This window comes from Lacerta agilis, chromosome 14 (assembly GCF_009819535.1).
Source record: "Lacerta agilis isolate rLacAgi1 chromosome 14, rLacAgi1.pri, whole genome shotgun sequence".
Taxonomy (NCBI): domain Eukaryota; kingdom Metazoa; phylum Chordata; class Lepidosauria; order Squamata; family Lacertidae; genus Lacerta; species Lacerta agilis.
The window spans coordinates 12,932,498-12,954,162 of NC_046325.1; the positions used below are offsets into that span (position 1 = coordinate 12,932,498).

General features: G+C 49.8%; 1 protein-coding gene across 1 annotated transcript; it reads right to left on the reverse strand.

Moving 5' to 3' along the window:
- Positions 1 to 5,667: 5,667 nt before the first annotated feature.
- Positions 5,668 to 19,124, reverse strand: MAPK7 (mitogen-activated protein kinase 7). Its single transcript, XM_033169384.1, has 7 exons — positions 19,015 to 19,124; positions 16,259 to 16,491; positions 14,334 to 14,499; positions 12,456 to 13,585; positions 10,007 to 10,926; positions 8,654 to 8,781; positions 5,668 to 6,264 (listed from the first exon to the last, which is right to left on the reverse strand). The coding sequence occupies exons 2-7, from the start codon at positions 16,476 to 16,478 to the stop codon at positions 6,111 to 6,113; spliced, it is 2,718 nt and encodes a 905-aa protein (XP_033025275.1). The 5' UTR covers positions 16,479 to 16,491; positions 19,015 to 19,124; the 3' UTR covers positions 5,668 to 6,110.
- Positions 19,125 to 21,665: the final 2,541 nt, after the last annotated feature.

Genomic DNA, 21,665 nt, shown 5'->3' on the forward strand with positions numbered 1-21,665 from the left:
CTATGATTCCAGGATACTGAAATGACCTCTGCATGTGGCTGGGCTGAAACATCCCGCTTCACTTGGACACAAGAAGTCAGCAACAAACAAACAAAAACAGCAGGAAGTCTCCTTGTGGGGTGGAGACTTCATATTGCTTTTCGGATGAACCCACTAGTTTCTCTTGAAAGGATCTGGACAGCAAAAGCCTGGTGGGAACAGGAAGGCAAGACCCAAAATACCAGCAAAGGATTTAATCTCTGTCAATGGCTGTGTCATGAGTGTTAACTATAATTTTTACAGGGGTTCTTGCAGAACCAAGTAACCTGGTTCTCATTATTGCAAATAAATATATTTCCCCGCACCGGTAGATTAATAAGAAAGTCCTGGCTAAATAAATCACATGAAATAACATTATGCTACTCAGAACATGGATTTATCATTGTTCCTCTCCGCCCCACAGAATAAATCCCAGTACATTTTTCCGCATTTGCTTCTCAAGAAATGGTGAGGGTGCCCACAGCAATGGCTGGTGCCCATTGGGGCTGGTAGGGTGGAATTCAGGGACGCCACCCATAGGTGTAGCCAGAGCCAATGAGAGGTGGAGCCAACCACTCTTCTCCCCACGCTCCTCCCTGTTGAGTTGGGGGGGGCAGTGCCTCATATACCCTGAAGGACGAGCCTCCACTGAGGGCAAGCCATGTGGGGCTCATCTTGAGCTCTGTCCAGTCTCTACCCCTCAATATCTGCCACCTGAGGCAGCCGTCGTCTCTCTCTGCCTAATGTTAGGGCCGGCCCCGACTGCAGAGCGTCGAAGTGGAAATGCCCCACTTGTCCTAACAGACTAGACTCCACCCAGTGTTGGAGGAAGGACCAAGACTTGAAGGTGGTCAAGAAAACCAATATCAGAGCCAAAATGGTGGTGGCATGGAGAAAAACCCCAAGCCTCAAAAACAACGTCCTGCACCAAAGCTGTTTTTGCTTTATATTTGGGGAGAACAGCTTTACAGCTCAGGTTCCCCCGCTTCTTGTCTTCCACACCTCAGATCTCTTTCCGCTGTGAAGAATTAGCTCCTTTTCACAGCACCTGAGGTGGAACGAACACTCGTACAAGCAGTATATTGCTGGCGTGTTAAAATGAGCCACACACAAGACAAAGCAGGTTTTTCCTGCCTGGTTTATCATTATTTCTACCCTGCCTCCCGGCACACTGCGTTTGAACGAGAATCTGAACTGATGGATTCCTTGGAATTTGGCAAGAAGTTAACCGAAGGCTTCCTAGATCCATTCCCTGCCCTGTTAATCAAAGTACTGTATTGTCGTCGTCACATTTATTAACTAACCTTCACCAGAAAGTGCCGCAGCAGGTTACAATTTGGAATTAAAAATTAAGCACAGCTGAAACAGATTGCCGTCACAGGAATTGGGTGGGTGTCTTGAAAACACACATCTCAGATACCAAAGAGGTGCCTCTTCAGCACCGGCTAAAAGGTACATCTTTGGGGGGGGGCGGGGATTCCACAGCTTAGGAACGGCTGCAAAAATGTCCCCTCCTGGTCCATTCTCACCCCTGAACTTCTGAGGGAGGTAGAACCACCAAGGGGGTCTCCTTTGCTGATCTTAACACCTGGGAAGGTCTGTAGGGAAGGGACCAGTCTTTTAAGATAGTTCCGTACTTCCATTTCAGAATCCAATTGCATTTCAAACATGTCATTTTCAGTTAGCTGCGATCTTTTTGGCATTTAGGGTTGCACAACCGAAGTCTTACGCCCGGGTTTCTGAGAAGGCAGAATTTTGCTGTTGGGGGGAAAGCACAGCAGTTTATAAAAAATGTCAATCCCAATGCAGTTCAGGTGAGAAGACCTGGAGTAAGCAGCCGACACCAGCTGTCCACTTTTATCATCCCCCGTTTGCAAAATAGGAACATTTATTTAAGAGTCTTGACGGTTTCCGTCCTATGCATCCCTCACAAAGGGGCTTGTCCACACAGGTCCAGTTTCAGTAAAACAGCAGCTGTCACATTTAGGCCTCATTGAGCTCAGGTGAGATTTTACCAGCTCCATCTGGGCTGGCTAGGCATCTCCCAGCTGATACGCAAAAAATTCCACCCACCTATAATCTTCTACGCAGCTGGTAGATTGATGTGAACTGTTTTGATCCTCCCCTGGTGCCAAGCTCCTACACTGCAGGAACCAACCGCCGCCAGTGCTGGCGTCTGAATCGAAATATAGGTCGATCGTTGCTGTGCCAGGCTGAAGGCGGCCCATGCCTGTAAAAGGAGCACCAGGGAAGACTTCAATAGCCATGTTGTCTTGGCCAGTCACAGAGACTATAGGCTAGAACAGAGGGGGGGAGGAGTTGTGTCCCTCCAGATACTGATGAACTACAATTCCCATCATTCCTGATCACAGGCTATGCTGGCTGAGGCTCATGGGAGCTGGAGTCCAGTAACAGCTAGGTCACAGTAACAGGTCACAGGTCATAGGTTCCCCATCCCTGTGGGCTTGATTGGGAATGTTTACTAAGGAGCCAAGAAAGCATTTAGTCAGTGCATGGATTTCTTCTTGTGGATTGGATGAGCCTTTGGGTCCCCTTCCAGCTCTAGGATTCTATAACAGGATTTTTCCACCACTCCCACCCCTCGCAAGTCCCCTAAATCTAGCGTGGGGATTTCCTCAACCCCCCGGAGCAGATCTGGGGACACAAAAATTGTGCAAGCAGGAATCCTTGCATAGATGGGATGCTTACGTAGAGCTGCACTGAATACAAGCCTAAATGCTCAGCTTAGGCAACAGGAGGATCTATGGTGCAAAGCGTGCAAGCCCACATGGGGGGACGGGGACGGGCAGGATGCCTCTGAAAACCAGTTGCTGGGAATCAGAACTGGGGAGAGTTGGTGTTGCGCTCGGGTCCTGCTTTTGGGCTTCACACAAGCATCTGGCCAGCCCCTGTGAGAACAGGCATCAGCTAGATAGCTCCATTGGTTATGATATCCAAACTTTTTTCAAAGAGGGCCAGATTTGATGAAATGAAGGGTCATGGAGGCCGACCAAAATTGTTGAGATTCTTTTAGGATTGAAGTTGTTGTGGCTTTTTAAGGATTTTACCCCAGGAAATAAACTGCCACAGGGGCCGGATTAAACCGAACGGCAGGCCAGATTAGGCCCCCAAAATGGACTTTGGACATGCCTGATTTACTCACTTGCCGACTGCGATGACACTGGGAGAGTATCCCAGCTGAAATCCTGGAGCTGCCAGTCAGTGCCACTCAGGATTACGCCCCCGAAACAGACTTTGGACATGCCTGGACTTAAGAGCATGGCACCGATAATGACAAGGTTGGAGGTTTGATCCCCACATGGGACAGCTGCATATTGCAGGGGGTTGGATCAGGGTCCCTAGCAACTCTACGATTCGAGGAAGTTGAACAAGATCGGCCACTGGCCTCATCCAACAGGGCCCTTCTTACACACTGATAATGCTACAGGCAACAAGGAAAGACACAATACAAACACTGCACCGCTCTGCCTTTTTATAAATCACAATTTTAATAGAAAGTTTAATGACAAAAATCATCACGAGATGGCACCATCGCTTTGGAGAAAATCCACCACACACAGCCAGCAGCACTCAAGACTCGGACTAAAGACAATGTATACACAAGTTTTTGTTTTAAACACACACACACACACACACACACACAAGAATCCATTTCAACCCTGACCTCTGAAACTTCAGAGGTGCGTTTTCTATCTCCACCCAGCTAACCTAGCACAGAAAGCATCCGAAAATCAACCCTGTGATCTGGCCAAAATCCCAACCCTCCCCCCTTTGTAGGAAAATGCAACTGGGGGCGAGGTTACCCTTGACAGACTAGGAGAAAGAAGGAAGGAAGGAAGGAAGGAAAGAAGGAAAGAAAGAAGGAAGGAAGGAAGGAAGGAAGGAAGAAAGAAAGAAAGAAAGAAAGAAAGAAAGAAAGAAAGAAAGAAAGAAAGAAAGAAAGAAAGAAAGAAAGAAAGAAAGAAAGATCATTGGTTACTCTTGATGCCACAGGAATAACTGAACCCAAAATAATCTCAGTTCAAGTAAACAAGGCCCCAGTTTAATGTTCCAATGCAGTCCTGGGCTGCAGTTTTCCTAGTGGGCCACAATGAACAAAGAGGGAAGGTCACCTTTGCTATGCAATGTTCACGGTTCCATTGGGTGGGGGGCAGAAGAGAGATCTCTGCCACCGCCACCCCAAATGTGGAATTCTCATCTGGACAGGCGTGTTGAAAACAAGAAAGTCTTCTAGAGCTCAGCTTATGTAAACGAGACCTCAAGGCCTGCTGCACACAAGGGAAGACGGCTGGCTAAGGCACTCCTGGAAATCTGGGGCACCCTCGTCTTGGTGAAAACAGGACCATCACCACCCTACGTTTTCGGCCACACTGCATCTTCCGGGACTGGAAACTCTCAACATGGCAGAGCGGCTCCTGAGGAATTTGGCGCCAAGGTCTCATGGGAAGAAATGGCTGGCGGGTTGGCAAGATGGCAGCTTCAGAGGCCTTCTTGGTGACTAGGCCTGCCTGTTGCAGCCAAATGGAAGCCACCTGAAACCATCTTCATATGAGACTCGCACACAGGTCAAGAGCAGCCGGCCAGGCAAGTTAGTGGAGGGTGCAGGAACTCCCAGATCTTATTTCAAATCCAGCTGGGGACCACCACTCCGCTTGAAACCCTGGACAGCTGCTGCCAGTCAGTGTGGACAATACTGGGCTAAAGGGACCGATACTCAATACGAGGCAAGGCAACTCCCTAGGCTTCCAACTCACCCCTCCGGAAGGAGGATCCGCGGCTGCTGCGCGGAGAGGCGGGCAACGTGGGGGGTTGTCCTGAGCCATCTTCCACGTGGCAGCCGCAGAACGCCAACACACACCTTCACCTGATGGGCCACGCTTGCAGGAAGGCAGGCGTTTTAGACAGACCCAGGAAAGAGGTCCCAAAGCGGAGGAATGGCGGGGAATTGCAACTCCCCGTCAGCCCAAGGCCAGAGACGATGGGAGTTGCAAGTCCAGCAACACCGGAAGGGCCCGTAATTTCTGCATGTCTGCTGGCGGCGGTTCAGGGTTCAATCCCTGCCACTTTCAGTTGAAAGGAACCCTGCAGAAGAATTCCCCCACCCCAAGATCTTGGGAGAGGCATCCCAAGGTGGTCAGAACGCACAGCACCAAGCTAGACAAGCCCCCTTGGTCTACTTCAATATTAAGGCAGCTCCTTCTGTAAAGTGGCTGCCACCAACTTAGATGGCTTTCAAAGAGAATGAGGCAATAATTTGTGGAACGTAAGGCTGTCAGTGACTGCCAACCACATGGGCTAGCTAGCTTAATACAGCAGAGGAATGCTGAGAATCGCTGTTGCGCTTGTGTCGTTCTTGCGGGCTTCCTGTAGGCGTCTGGTTGGCCACTGTGAGAACAGGATGCTGGGCTGATCCAATAGGGCCCATCTTACCTCCTTATTCCCGCCCCCGCCCCCTTTCCCCGCAACAGGGCGATCCTCTCACACAATCCAGCGCTTTCAACACACTTTTTTTTATATAAAAGGCAAAGCATGCTATGGCTGCTCATTTGGCACTGGTGTTTCTCTCCCGTCGTCGGTAAACTTGGAAAAAACAAAACGCGTTTGCACGGTTGCTCGCCCCTCAAACCATTTCCGAAGTGTGAGGAGAGAGGTGTCCCGGTTCTCAGGCCGTGAGGCAAAAGGAAAACACAGTGAGGGGTCAGGAAGGCGTTCCCTCAGCACCTGTCCCAAAGGCAACAGGTAATGGATCCACCTTTTAGTGTTGTCGGCTGAGGCTGTTACCTGAACAGCTTTCATTCCTGCATCCTGCAACACACCCGCACAGGATGGACAGGGGTGTTCCCTGGGCCACCAACAGACCTTTTTTGTGGAAAGTCCAAACACCAGCTCAACCCAGCTGGTGGTTTAAAAAAAAGGAAGGAAGGAAGGAAGGAAAAGGGTAGGCACTGCGGTGACGTTCCCAGCCGGAGTCGCCAGGAAGGCCGTGAAGAACACCCAAGCGGGGCTCAGACTTTTTCGCACCCGGCCAAAACAGAACAGGAGGAAGACAGCGGAAGGGAGAGGCAGCTTTTTCACGCGTCCTGCAGGTCTGGAATGTCAGAGAGGATCATGGGAGAGCCCAGCTGCAGCTCCTGCTGGAGGGATTCCATGTCGGCGGGGTTCATGCGATGGACTTCCAGCCAGTCGGCGAGGAGGGAGGCCGAGAGCGGGGCAGAGTCGCCTTGACTAAGGCAGGAGGAGGAAAGAGGGGAACAGGTGAAGGACAAGACAACGGGCGAAGGACAAGACAAGGTGTGAGGGATCCTATTCCCTCCCCTTTGAATACTTCCCCAACAGAGACACTCCCTAAGTTTCCCTGCCAACTAGGATGAATCCTTCAGTGGTTATATGGGAGTTGTCTCTGGGGTACCTCAGTGCTTCACGTTCAAAACTACTCTTGCCACCTTTGGGATCTCCCGCCCTGGGTTCCCAAACAACTGCAGCTTGCCTTCACTTTAGGCAACTGCGTGGCACCTTTGGCTTCCCTGCCCAGTCCTCTGTGTGTTAGGGAATTAAGCCACCCGTCCCCTTTTCCTCAGGAAACCTCTAGTGCTTTTCCCCTCAGCCACACCTCTTGAGGCACTGACGCACTGCCACAGTCAGCGAACGTTTAAACACTTTTAACTTTATTAAGGTAACGTGAAAACATGGATGTCTTGAGTTGTTACTGGTACAAATCTTCTTATATAATTCAGCTCAGTTATAATCTTTCCTGCATCCCGTTAGCAATGGTAATGACCTTTCCACCCATTCCCCAAAGCCTAACCTCGCAGTTTCTCTTTCTAAACCTCCACACCCAACTACCAAACCCCCAACTGCCTTTCAAGGTTGTTCCCCCTCCTTTTAGAATGTCAGGTAGCTCCGCCTCCCAGGGAACACCTACCTAACATGGGAGTGATAGGTTAACCCATGATGAACCAGGCCTTATTCCGCCACACAAGGCAGCTGACCAAAAGTGTACCATTTTGCACAATGCTGTGGGTGAAAGAAAAAGTCTGGCTTTTCATGCAGGAAGGAGGAGATACAAAACAGTGTGGCCCTGTGCAGTGTAGCGCCCTCTTTGGGGTGCCTGGAGCACAGCCCTTTTTGGCACTTGGGAGATGCTGTAGGACAGGGTTTCTCAAACTTGGGTCTCCATCCCTAACTGGAAAGACCAGTGGTCAGGGAGTCCAAAAACAGCTGGAGACCCATGTTTGGGAGATCCTGCTCTAGGACAGTTTTCTTCAACCTTGCGCCTGCAAAAAAGTAATAATAATGTTGCTGGACTACAACTCCCATCGCCCCTGAACACTGGTAAAGGACGATGGGATCTGTAGTCCAAAAACACCCAGAGACTAAATTAAGATCAGGGCTTCCCAAACTTTGATCTGTATGTAAATATGCAATTTAAAAAAAACCATACACTAGCTAGCCTGGTGCATTGCAATTGCTACAACCGGCAGGAAAATCGTTAAGAGGTCCACCAAGACCCTCAGCAATTTTCAAGTGGTCCATGGAGTAAAAAGCTTGGGGCCCACCAATTTAGAGCACCTGAATAGTCAAGGCGCCATCCCTTTTCCTTCGATTGCCTCTTTAAAAGTTTGGAATCTCTACAGTGGTACCTCGGGTTACAGACGCTTCAGGTTACAGATTCCGCTAACCCTGAAATAGTACCTCGGGTTAAGAACTTTGCTTCAGGATGAGAACAGAAATCGTGCTCCGACAGCACGGCAGCAGTGGGAGGCCCCATTAGATAAAGTGGTACCTCAGGTTAAGAACGGACCTCCAGAACGAATTAAATTCTTAACCAGAAGTACCACTGTTTATGCGTTGGAGCACCCTCTATATGAGGGAAGGGGAATTTGCAGTCCTTTAGGTGTCATTTGACTAAAGCTCCCATCATCCCTGATTTACTGGTTGGGGCTGCAGAGAAGCAGAACGAATCTGTCTTCACAGCTGAAGACACAGGGCAGATCCCAGGGCCTGTACTGTACTAGCTTTTGCAGGAGGGGAATCCCATCAACAGGAAGGCTCTAGAGAGCAAAAAACACTTCCTTTTCTTCCTCTAGAGAAGTCGCACTTTGTTAACCGCTGGTAAGGAAAGAACGCAGGGGCAGGATACTGGGCAAAATCCATATATTTCAGGTTACTATCCTACGGATCCAAATGAGGCAAGTTGCACCGATTTTGGTCAGAGAAGGAGATGCTGAGAGCAGACATTTCTATCTGCAGAGGAAGTCCGGAATACTGGAATGTGTAAGCAATAAGCACTGTCTGTCTGTAGCTAGGAAAAAAAGTCTGAAGTGACTAATAATGTATCATTCCAAAGCTCACAAGTGACAAGACTGCTAAGCTTTAATTTATACCAGAGAGTTATCCGCTGATCTTAGAATTCCAAAGCTAAAGGTCCCTTCGCTTTAAGCTCTCAGCTGCCTGGTCCTCAGTGATGTCAGAGCAGGTAAGCCAATGGTAGCCGACCAATCTGTGGCCACACCCCCACAGCTCCCCGGTCTTGAGGGAATAGGTTGTGAGCATGCTAGTGAACATGTGTGAGCAAATGGCACATAACTCTGTTCCGCTTACAAGCAACTCTTACCTCTCTCTGTTCTCCCCAACCATGTCGAAAGATTGGTTCAGAAATTCTTCCAGGTCAAATCCAACCCCGTAGCCAGCTCCACTGCCTTTTGGGGTGCCAGAGAAAACAGGAGGCAAGAGATCTTCCACCTGGAATCAAGAAAACAGTGGATTCATTCCTTGTGCAGAGATCAGCGTATCGCAGGTCGTCGTCAGGAACCAGCAGAGATCAGTGGACAACATACATGGCAGTAGTCAATTTTAAGCAGAGTACACCCACTGAAATTAGCGACAAGCATGAGTAAGTTAAGTCCACTAATTTCAAATAGGTCTGCTCTGAGTAAACTTTAGCTGAATACCATCCACAGTCCCCTCTGCCAGGCTATGTAGAGAGAGCCGGCAATATTTTTATTTTATTTTCATCACATTGGTATACCGCCCTACACCTGTAAATCTCAGGGCAGTTCGCAACATAAAACTACAATATAAAAAAACACAGAATGGATAAAAAAACAACCATATAAACCAGGGTCCAAATCCAGATAATTTAGTTGTGCTTAAGATCCATTGAAATCAATAGGGAAAGTTAGCTGAGGCTATTAAATACTATTAATACTAAATACAATTAATTTAGTCAACACCAGTGTTTTATGGATCTAGGCCAGGGGTCAGCAACCTAAGGCCCATGGGCCGGAAGTGGCCCACGGAGGTTGTTTGACCGGCCCACAAGCCACCCCCGAACCGAGCTGCCCGCTTGCGTGCTGCGCTAAACTGGCACGGTGTGGGGACTCGCTTCAGAGGCGCCGAAAATCGTGTATGCGCAGGGGCAGAATATCACAGGCACGTGCGTAATCCGGCCCATGGAGGGATCTTTGCAGGACCAATGCAGCCCAGGCAAGATAAACCTTGCTGACCCCTGATCTAGGCTATAGAGAATTGTGAGTGCAAAACGTTGGCAGCATTAAGATCAATTCAACAGTGTTGGTAAGTTTTGATTGAAGTAATAATGGAATACAGAATGCTTTAGCAGTTTATATAAAATATGCAGGGATTTATGCTATGCAAAATGAACCACGGAAAGAGAAGAAGGGAAGTCATTGGTATTTTAAGGTTGTTTAAATGAATATTCTAAATTGTAACACAGAAAATTTACTAATAAAAAAATTAATAAACAAAAGAGAGAGAGAATTTAGTTAGTGCAGCAGCGAGAGGGCAACTGGCATGGATAAAATGAGCTCTTGAGGGGCTGCCTGGAAAAATGTCAGGTGGCCACGACCACCTGGGCAAGAGACCCCCAGCTTCTCCAAGCACCAAAAACGAAAAGGGTACCCCACCCCCCATTTCTTCCCCTTCAGCATACAGAAAAAGGCATCACCTGGGATTTAGACAACTGCTGTGTCACCACGTTGATATCCGGAGGCTCTGACGGCAGTCCCGGGGCCATGTGGGGCTGGGCAGGTCCCCCGACTTCGTCCCCAACCAAACCCTGCGGCGGCAGCTCAGGCTTGCCCCCCACCTCGGCCAGGTACAGGGGCTGCTCCGCGCCGGCCCTGGGTCCGTAGCTCACAGCTTGTTCCAGAAGAGTACCGCTAGGGGGCGCCAGCTCCGGCTGAGTCCCCGGCAGCTGCCCGGCCACGGCCCAGTTTTCAGGTGCCTGGGAGACGCCGCTCCAGGAGTTGAGGGCCGCCACGCCATAAGGGCCTGGGAAGATCTGCCCGGAAGTGTACTTGACGCCGAGGAGGCACTCCGGTTTTGGGGGGGCGGCTTTTGGACACGCCGGGGCAGTGACCAAGAAGGGTGCGGTCTGCGCTGGGAAGAAGTGGACCACGTTGGCGCCGGAGCCCTGGACGGGGGCCAGCTCCGCCCCCACAGACACGAGAGTCAGCTTGGGCCCACCCAAGCCAGGCACCCTCTTGTCCGGGAAGGCGAGGAAGTCGGCAGGCGTGCTGCCGGAAGGGGTCGTGGGGACGTGGCTGGCGGGGGGCGGCAAGGAGTTGGCAGGAGGGGCCTGAGGCAGGATGTGGGCGGCTGCGTTCGCCTGAAGCGGGATGGCGGACCCGTTCTGGAGAGGCTTGTTCTGGGTACGGTCAACCATCTTGGTCCACCTTTCCAGAAGGTTCCGGTCGTTCTCGGTCAGCATTCCCTTCCGCTCCCGCTCCTTCTCCTTCTTCTGCTTCTCACGCTCCTTGGCTCGCTCCTGGCGCCGCTTGCGCTTCTCCTCACGCTCACGTTGGCGCTCCTTTGCCGTGACCGGTCTGCGGATATCGGGCGTCTCGGGCAACGTAGAGGGCGTATCTACGGAAGAAAGGGAGAGATTGTGGGGGAAGTGGATAAACACCCAGCCTTTACTGTTGCCCTGCGTTATGCAGCCGCTACGTCTACGGTCAGCGATTCAGTTTCACCTGCGTATCATAGAATTCCAGATTTGGAAGGGAACACCGAGGGTCATCTAGTCCAACCCCCTGCAATGCAAGAATATGCAGGTGGCCTGAATGGGAATCGAACCCACAACCTTGGCATTATCAGCACCAAACTGTAACCAACTGAGCTAACTTTCCATGCTAGGAGGCTTCTGCTTGTGGAAAATCACTAAATTTGTGAATTCCACCATTAGTCCAGCTCCGCAGGAATCACTTCATACAGGGCACATCTTTGGAAATATCCCACAGATCACCTAGCCTACCCTTCCCTTCATGACAGGAGCTGCAGTCCACAACATCTGGAGAGTGTTAAGCAGGGGAAGAGTGCCTTAGATGGTCCTGCTGCCCATCTGCCTCTCCCTTTCTCTGCCTCCCAGGACAATTGGGAAGACTCCGCTCTCATAGGGGAACATTTCCCCCCAAATGTTAAGATCTGGTTTTCATCTTGGGGTTTCCCCAGAAACATCTGGCTAAGCCTGGTGGAAACATGGTGGATGACAGACTAGATCAGGAATGGGGACTGTGTAGTCTTCCAGGTGTTGTTGGACTACAAGTTCCATCAGCCCCAACTAGAGTGGCCGAATCCTGCAGTCCATTGAGGGGTACCTTTGAAGGTGACCCGGAAACTACAACTAATCCAGAATGCGGCAGCTAGAGTGGTGACTGGGAGCGGCCGAGACCACATAACACCGGTCCTGAAAGACCTACATTGGCTCCCAGTACGTTTTCAAGCACAATTCAAAGTGTTGGTGCTGACCTTTAAAGCCCTAAACGGCCTTGGCCCAGTATACCTGAAGGAGCGTCTCCACCCCCAGCGTTCAGCCCAGACACTAAGGTCCAGCTCCAAGGGCCTTCTGGCCGTTCCCTCACTGAAAGAAGTGAGATTACAGGGAACCAGGCAGAGGGCCTTCTCAGTAGTGGCGCCCACCCTGTGGAACACCCTCCCATCAGATGTCAAGGAAATAAACAACTATCTGACTTTTAAAAGACATCTGAAGGCAGCCCTCTTTAGGGAAGTTTTTAATGTTTGATGTTTTATTCTGTTTTTAATCTGCTGGAAGCCGCCCAGAGTTACTGGGGAAATCAGGAAAGTACAAATAAATTATTATTATTATCATCATCATCATCATCATCATCATCATCATCATCATCATCGCCTCTCACTGCTACCTTGCACCAAACTGCTTCCTTGAAACCCTTGGGAAATGGCCATAGCACCGAGGTAAAGCAGCTGCCTTGCATGCAGAGGGTCCCAGGTTCAATTCCCAGCATCTCCAGGCAGGGCTGCAAATGTCTTGTCAGAAACCCTGCAGAGCCACTGCCAATCAACGAAGCTAATTCTGACCTAGATGGACCAATGGTGTGGCTTGATATACATCAGCTTCCTTTGCTCCAAACCCTTACCTCTCGCCTTATGCCGGAGAGCCGACGTTAAAATGGCCGCCCGGAGGGCAGCCTTGGTGTCGTCCGAGATAGCGCCTTCCCGCTTAGGCGGAATGGCGGCCGGAGCGCCCTCTTCAGCCTTCACCTCCGGCTGCACGACGCCCGACGGCACCGACGGAGAGGTGAGGTCAATCGTCTCCGTCAGCAAGTAGGGTCCGGGAGACGCCATGGCGTAGTCTCCGTCTCCGGCCCGAGGCGAGCCAGCGCTGGGCATGTCAACATCGCGGCAGCAGAGGAGCAACGCCTGGCCACCACCGCCAACGACCGCCTGCTTCAGCGCCGGCTTGAAGCTGATCTGCCGCCGAATGCCCTCCCGGCGCTCGTGGAAGTCGTTGATCTCGGCCACAATGGCCTCCTTGATCTGCTCCTTGGTGAGCACCCGCTTGTCAAAGTCGAAGTCGAAAGCCGGGACGCAGTCGGGCTCATCGTCCGGGTCGTGGTACTTGGCCAGGAAGGGGTAGTTCAGCGCCTCCACCACGGAGATCCGCTCGCGGGGGTCGAAGCGCAGCATCTTGGAGAGCAAGGCCAAGGCCTTGCGGTCAGCGTTCTGGTAGAGGCTCTCCCAAGGCACCGGCTGGCGTGACGGCAGGCTCTGGACGTAGGCGCGCACGCGGTCGGCCCCGATGGAGTGGACCACTTTGGCCGGAGGGGTCCCCAGGACCGTGATGATCAGCTGCAGCTGGTGGATGTAGTTCTTCCCCGGGAACAGCTGCTTCCGCCCCAGCATCTCGGCGAAGATGCACCCGACCGACCACATGTCTATGGCTTCGGTGTACTCGTGGAGGGAGAGCATCAGCTCCGGGGCCCGGTACCAGCGCGTGGCCACGTACTCAGTCATGAAGTACTTGTACTCGTCGGGCTTGGTGCAGAGGCCGCGGGCCATGCCAAAGTCACCGATCTTGAGCTCGCAGTTCTCGTTGATCAGGAGGTTGCTGGGCTTCAGGTCCCGGTGGATGACATTGGCCGAGTGGATGTACTTGAGGCCCCGGAGAAGCTGGTAGAGGAAGTAGCGTACATGCTCCAAGGTGAGGGGCTGAGAGGAGTGGATGATCTGGTGCAGGTCACTCTCCATCAGGTCCAGCACAACGTACCTGGCCAAGGGAAGAGCAGGCGTGGTCAGTCAAGGAGAGAACCTGAATATTGTCCCACCACAAAATTCACTGGGGGCCTTTTGGCCAGTCTCTGTCTCTCTCACACACACTCTCACACACTCTCTCTCTCTTCATATCATTTTTTAAATTTATTTATTTGGTTTTTCAAATTAAAATTTTACAGAGATATATCAAACGTAAATCATAAAAACAAGATTCCAAGCAATCTCCTGGACTTCCATCCTCCCCTTTGTGGTCCTATTATTAATCCTTTCCTCCCGCATATTTTATGATAATCCAAATCCTTTACCTCTTCCGTTATATCCAAAATTCCTTTTCATATGATTTTTATTAAGTCATACACTTTTTTAAAAAAAACAAAGTTTCTTCTTAACTTCCCGCCCCTTCTTTCCCGGTGTTTGTTTTTTTATTCATTTTTACTAGCTGTTTTGTAGCACATCTATTTGTATCGTCTAAACCACGCTGCCATTAAATCTTTCAATAATCTACTGCTTATATTTCAGATCCTGCCAGCGACTTCATATATGGGTGATAATTTGATAGATCAGTGGTCTCCATTCTTCCTTAAACACTTCATCATTATGCCCTCTTGATTTGGCAGTTAATTTTGCCATTTCAGCCTAGTCCATATTAATGGATATATTAATGAGGATACTGGGGGGGAGGGAGGACTGAGATTTATTTTTTTTAAGGGCCCCCCTTTATCCAGGGAAAGAATAGCACTTACACAGATTTGAATTCCGCATAAGGCACAGAGGGCTTAAGGATGTCCTTGATGGCGATGATGTTGTCATGCTTGAAATGTTTGAGGATCTTCAGTTCGCGCAAAGTGCGCTTGGCGTTCATCACCACATCGAAAGCGTTGGGGATTTTCTTGATCGCCACCTGCTGGCCTGGCAAGGGAAGAGCAGGGGAAACAGGTTCATAGCATTAAATCAAAATTAATTTAAATTAAAAAATTAAATTAAATTAAATCATTAAAATTACTTCCAGTAGCACCTTAGAGACCAACTAAGTTTGTTCTTGGTATGAGCTTTCGTGTGCATGCATACCAAGAACAAACTTAGTTGGTCTCTAAGGTGCTACTGGAAGGATTTTTATTTTTATTTTTTATTTTGTTTTGACTATGGCAGACGAACACGGCTACCTACCTGTGACTGGAGCATTAAATCAGAAAGGGATACATCTCAAGCATCCAGACGCGTCACTCACCTGGTCTTTCCCTCCTTCCCCTGGAGTGAATTATGGTATTTCTCCCCCTCACAACAACCCTGTGAGGAAAGCTAAGCTAGGCTCAATGCAACTGGTATCTCCTACCAAGGTTTAAAACCAGCTCCATCTGCTTCACATCAAACACCCTGAGCCAAATCAGATGTTAAGGGGCAGCCCATTTACTTTGACATGTGATTGTCTTGTTCACAAATGGCATGTCAAGAATTGAGAACTGCTCTCTTTTGGGGGGGTCCTTTGATTTTTTTCCCCTTTTTAAAAAAAAAATATTTTCAATAACACATTACAGAAAAAATAAAGAAAAATTAGTTTAAACGTAGTAAGCTGTCACAATTGTAAACGAAGAAATACTTCTTCATTGCATTTCTATGCCACATTCCCTCGCAAAAGTAGCTCAAGGCGGTGTACATGGATCTCCCCCTTCTCATTTAATCCCAACAACAGCCCTGTGAGGTAGGTCAAAAAACAAGAAAAAATCCACACCGTGAAAGATCCCTGTAACGAGATGAGCGTGTATTTATATAGTAATACTTAAACAATGTATCCGAGAGCAGAAATGCTCAAAAAACACTTCAAAAAGTTATAAACTAATCCAAAGTAAATAATAACTTAACAAACTTACAAATAACTCCGAATACCAAAAATAACTACCTAACAACCTTGACGAGTTGCCGGCTAAAAATCTTGTTTCACTGTTATGATCTATCAGTTTCCTCAGAAGGGCGGGGGGGGGGGGAAGAAATTATATTTTGTGTAACTCAAGATAGCTTTGTTGCTGTTAAATATTGGGGGAGGACAGGCTAAGAGGCAGAGACTGCCCCAAGGTCACCCAGTGAGCTTCATGGCTGAGTGGGAATTTGAACCCTGATCTCTCCCAGGTCCTAATCTGATGCCACACGATAGGATACAGCTATGCAATTTACTGAGTTGATAACATACCAAGAAGAAAGCGGTGTGTGGGGTATGATCACAAGGGGTACAGTCACAGTTCAGTTTTTAGCGTCAATGGGTGCCATACCACCACCACCCAAACTCTGTTTTTATTCCCTGCCAGGCTCCAATGAGTCGAGCCAGAGAGAGAGAAATCCCTGGGGCATCACAGTGCAGAGCAGCCAATCAGCCTCAATAGTCAGCTGGGGGACGCAATCTGGCCTTACCGGGTAAGGCCAAAGGCTTACCCCAGTCAGACAGTGGACAACCAGGTGTCTAGAGAACCAGACCCTGAGCACAAGAGCATTTTTCCCACTTGGGATTCCCAGGAACTGGTATTCAGGGGCAGACTGCCTCCAACAGTGAAGGGAGAACATGGCCCTTGTGGAGAGATTCACTCGCATCCATCCATTTGCGCGGGCCCCATCTCTGCGCGAACAACGGCATCCTCTCAGCTTCCATCCAGCCCTGGCGCTTTCCTCCCTCCCTTACCTGTGTCCTTGCGGCGTGCCGAGCTCACCACGCCGTAAGCGCCGGTGCCAATCGTCTCGATGACCTCATACTCGTCCCCCACCTCAAAGGTGACGTCGAAGGAGCGCGCCTTCAAGATGGCCAGGTTCTTGGCTGCCACCGTGGCCTGGTAAGCCGGCTCCGGCTTGGCTTGGGCCCGAGCCGCTTCCTCGCCGTCATCTTCGATCGGTGGCTCCGCCATGGTCTGTGGGCTCCTGTCGGCAAAGGCCAGACGTGTTTAAGGAAGGACCACCGCCCTCCTTAGCAAGGGGCACCATCTACCATCCACCTTCTCCACCGCATGAGATATGGCAGGCAGTTAAAATAAAAATAATATTAATAATAATAATTGTATTATTTGTGCCCCGCCCATTTGGCTGAGTTGCCGCCCCAGCCTCTCTGGCCGGCTTTGAGGTGTTGGCACGCAGCTTCCAGGAATAATCTCATTCAGCTCCTTCATTGCACAGCTTCTGACACACGGTGAAAGTATTGCTTTTACAGTGAGCATTATTTGTTTACTGATTAATATTTGTTTATTAAAAATACTGCTATACGGCCTGCCTCATCAATTCTGGAGGCCATGTACAGCAATGTCCAAATAGGTATAAAAACATTATAATATGGGGCAGCGAGGCGTTTGTGTGTGTGTGTGTGTGAAATTGTAAGACTAGGGCACAGTTAAAATGATAAGGCACCAGCAAAGGCCGCAGACATTAAAAACGTTTAAAGGAGACATTGGCAGTCCTGGGGTCCTTCAGGAAGATGGGCATGATATTACTTTGATAAATAAATTTGATATACAGAAACAGATCTGTGTTTTTAAAAGGACACCTGAAGATAACTGATGTGTGTGTTTGCCAAGGGAAAGGTAGTCCCACAGCGCAGGAATCACCTCAGGAAAAGTCCTTCCACTATGACTGTTTACTGCACTTCCATAGGATGTGATGCAACCAGGAGGGAATCATCAGTTGATCGTAATGATCAACTGGTGCAGAGGTGGGGAAGCTCCAGCCCACAAGCCTAATTAGGCCCAGAATGGGTCACAATTTGGTCCCAGGGTGATTCCCACCCCCAAACCACACCCTCCTATCACACACTTGACATTGTAAGTGATTTCAGGTGTGCAGCAGGTAAGGTCACAGTAATTGGTAATTACCACAACCCCTTTGAAGTTTGGCAGGGGGTAGCTCCACTCACTTATCAAGGTTGTGGGGGGCTTAATCCAGTTCCTCACTCCTGGTGTAGGAAAACAGGGAGAAAGGTATCCTGGTCCCAAGATATTTAGGGCTTTCTAGGTCTGTACCAAAATATCGAACATGACCCAGTAGCTTAGTGGCAGGCAGTATAACTCCTTTAAGAGTAGTATAATATGTACTGTAATATTTCCCAGTAAGTAGCCAAGTGGCTGCATTTTGTATCAGTCACAGCTTCCAGACCAGCCTAAAAAGCAGTGCCAGACAGAGGGTGTTAGTGATACTAAGAGGCTTTGTTTTTTAAAAAATATGCTGCTCACGTTATGTGTTCTAAACGCATTTAACCGTTTTATAGTTCTCCGACTCAGGGTCCTTGATGAACAGAAAGAAGAACTATATTTCAAATATATTGGCATGTGCCAAGGTTACTTAGAGATATCAGCTACCCAATGTGGTTTATTTTCCCACACCACCTCAGGTAGTTGACTTAGTCACCTAGGCAAAATATATTAAGATAAGCCAACAGTACAGTGATTTCCAAATCAAGAGCCAAAGGGTGGGGGATTAGAAGATGAAAGGAGTAACAAATATCTTATCCCTGAATGGGATTATTCCTTATTTCAGAAAACCAGGAACCCAACATTGGATACACACTATCCCACAGGATAAGCATCCTTAGCTGCTTGCACAAAGCAAAAGGAGATCAACACACAGGCCTGTGAAGGTTCTCCATTGTCACCCAGGATATTGAGGGGGAGACAGGTGGGAAGGACCACTTCCTTTACAGACAGCAGGGAATGGCGCGTGGAAGGCAAACGGACAATGGCAGCTGCCATTCTTTTTAATTTCATGGGACAGAGAAAAACGATGGGGGGCGGGCTAGGGGAAAATGCCAGCTGGGTCTGGGATAAGCGAGGAAGGGGGACATTATGGGGTGGTCAGAGCAAAGACATTATGCCCCCACCCGACATGTGGTGGAATGCTGCAAATGGGGGAAAGGGAAAGATGCCAAAGAGAGCATCTTAGCCCATCACAACCTCTCCACCGGAAAGTAAATGGGAATAGAGGCATTTATGGGATAGAGGGGAAGAGAAAAGGGCTGCCCCTCCCCATCTCCCTACAAACCAGCTGCGATAAGGATCCATCAGAAACGGGCGGTGGGGAGAGTTGGGGTTGGAGGTGTCACTAAGGAAGAACAGGGAATATTATGGAATAGAAAAGGAGGGGCTGCCTTCCGCCATGCCGTGGGAGGAGGGGAGGGCGGAGAGAAGGGGAGATATTATAGGGGGTGCGTGCATTTCGAGGCTTTTGGACCTCGGGGGGCGGAAAGGGGAAAGAAGAGGCTATCGGGTGGAGGAAAGGAGGAGGAGGAGGAGGAGAATAGCAGTAGTTTTATTATTTATATCTCTCATGGGGAGAAAGCATTGCAAAGGCAGGAAGGGATCTTGCACTGGGAAAGGCTGAACCCTGAACCCCTTCGCCGTGCTTCTTAACGGAGGGGGGGCGGGAAGAAGAGAAGGGGGGCAATGAAAGGTGTTTGCTCACCTGCCAGAATGCAAGGGGAGGCGCAGCAGCCCTCCGGCAGACTTGGGCGGTTCCCTCTCCGGTCCGCCACTCCCTCGTCCGCGCCGCCGACACCTCCTCCTTACCTCGCCTCCCCCCCCAGAGTGCCCGGATGTCACCGCTCCGAACCCGCCTCGGTCAATCAGAACGCGGGAGGGCGTGGCCTCAGCCGGCGAAGATCGAAGAGGCGGCTCTTTCCCCCCCTCCCCCCCCTAAAAAAGGAAAATCCCGCCTCCCTCGCTCCAATGAGCCAATCGCAGAGCGGCAGAGGGAGGGAACCACTGAGAGGTGAGAGATTTTTTTGTGGGGGGGGGGAACCACAATGGCGGGGGCGGAGCCAAAGCTCTCCTCGCACCTGGAAGCAGCTGCATTGGCAGCGATCGGAAAAGGCGTCGCTCTATTTGCTGCGGATTTGGGGAGCAACACGGGGACCCTTGTTTTCTGCGTGGGGAAAAGCCGCTCCTAAATCCATAGGCAGAATTCCAATGCTTGGCGGTGCAGTAATGGGGGGAAGCTTCATTGGTTGGACTGTCAGGCTGGTATTGGCAGTTTTCCAGGGATTATGCGGAGCCACTCGGAGCAGGCAGGGCAGGGAAAGCCCCGGGGTAGAGGTCTGCGAGGCACCAAATCTTGCCATTCTGCTCCCTCCACTGAACTGTCTACTATTATTTATACCCCACCCATCTGACTGGGTTTCCCAAGCCACTCTGGGCAGCTTCCAGCAAAATATTAAAATACAATAATTCATCACCACAGGGCGGGTGCCACTACCGAGAAGGCCCTCTGCCTGGTTCCAATGCCAGAATAGCTGTGCTATCCATGGCTGTTTCTTCCTAGTGGTTCCCTGCCTCACTGCCAGGTGTGACTATAATCACCTCAAGGTTATAGGTGTGGTTTCTTTTATCATGAATGTAAACTGATTATCACTGACTATATTTTCAACTCCCACCGTACCATTTTCTCCCTTACAGTGTCTACCAATTTAAGATTTCCCTTCATGCATAGGATGAAGTAGCCTTGAAAGCCTATCTATGAATCTTGCTAGTCTTTCAGGCGACACAAGATGTCACCTCCCCTGGAATGAGGGATTGACTGTGAAACCACTGAGAATTATAGTCTCCTACCAATCTACAGTACTCTTAAACAACAGTTCCCAGGACACTTGGGGGGGAGCCAGGACTGTTTAAAGCAGTTTGCTGCTTTAAATGCAATAGTCTGGAGAAGGCTGCCTTGCATTACTGATGCATTATTCTGCAGTGGGAGTGACTGAATGACCCGACTCAGTAGAATTAGCCACTCCCAACAAATGCCGATTGGAAAAAATGGAAGCAGCGCCATCCTCCTTGGATGGAAGCTTTGAGCTCACAGGAAGCCTGGAATTTATTTACAGTGGTACCTCGGGTTACAAACACCTCGGGTTACAGACTCCGCTAACCCGGAAGTAGTACCTCGGCTTAAGAACTTTACCTCACGATGAGAACAGAAATCGTGCGGCGGTGGCGCCGCGGCGGCAGGAGGCCCCATTAGCTAAAGTGGTACCTCAGGTTAAGAACGGTTACAGGTTAAGAACGGACCTCCGGAACAAATTAAGTTTGTAACCAGAGGTACCACTGTACTCACCACACTCAAGAAAATCTACTGTTCTTTCCCCACTGAAGCTCTGGAACAGCTTTTGTTGTTGCTGCTTAATTCCCTAAAGCACTGGTTTTCAACACGTGTGCCGTGGCACCCTGGGGTGCCTTGAATGATGATCAGGGGTGCCACAAGCAACACTGGCCTCTATCCCTCTTTCCTTTCCTCCCTCCTGATGCCCTCTCATGTCTCTGCCTACCAAAGGCTTGTGCAGCAGCCCTGGCTACAAGCTCCCCGGGTGAATGGTACCTCTGGGGTTGGACAGGGGTTGCCTCGCATGCCCCTGTGGGGCAGTGTGAGGAGGCCCCTCTCCTTGGGGCAAGGAGGGCAGCTCAGAGACCAGGGGCGGCACCTGCAGCTGCCCACAGGACTCCCAAGGAGACGGGAGAGAGGAGGCTGAGGGAACACACTCCAAAGGGGTGTTCGAAAAAGGGGTGAGAGGCTGCCAGCTCTGCAGGCAAGGGGCGACATAACTGGGTTCCTGGGCCCCACAGGGGTGCCGCAGAAAGAATGTAATGGGTCAAGGGAGCCGTAGACTCAAAAAGTTTGAAAAACTCTGCCCTAAAGGCTCATTATACAATAGCACAGCCAAACACTGGATTCGTGTTTTTCAAATTTATATTTTAGCTGCTTTCTTCAAACAAGAAAGAAATAACTCTCACACGGGTTTGCACAGACATTCTCAACCTCTTATTGAATACATAAACAAGGAGATTATTTGATGTTATCTGCAGAACCAAAGCAAAAGCATTACCAGCTTGAGGGGTGCGAGGTAGAGAAGGGGTTCTTGAGGACATTACACACAGTCCAATTCTAAACTTCACTTTTCCAGAGTTAACCTTGGGTTCCAATTTCTGAGGGGGTCCCTGGCATTCTGACACGAAGATAGGAGGACAATACTTAACAACATCTCAAAAAGGCAGTGACGGAAGACAGAAATTTTGGTTTCTCTCTGCAGTTCGAAAGGGCAAAATGGGGCTGAAGAAGTCAGAAAGGAAGGA

Bases quoted from the DNA above. Each gene is read 5' to 3' on its own strand.
- MAPK7 (XM_033169384.1), bottom strand. From the start codon at position 16,478: ATGGCGGAGCCACCGATCGAAGATGACGGCGAGGAAGCGGCTCGGGCC. The intron at 14,500-16,258 runs GTAAGGGAGGGA...TTCCCTTGCCAG, and splicing joins GGCACGCCGCAAGGACACAG to GCCAGCAGGTGGCGATCAAG. The intron at 8,782-10,006 runs GTGATGCCTTTT...TCTTGATTCCAG, and splicing joins AGCAGTTGTCTAAATCCCAG to GTGGAAGATCTCTTGCCTCC.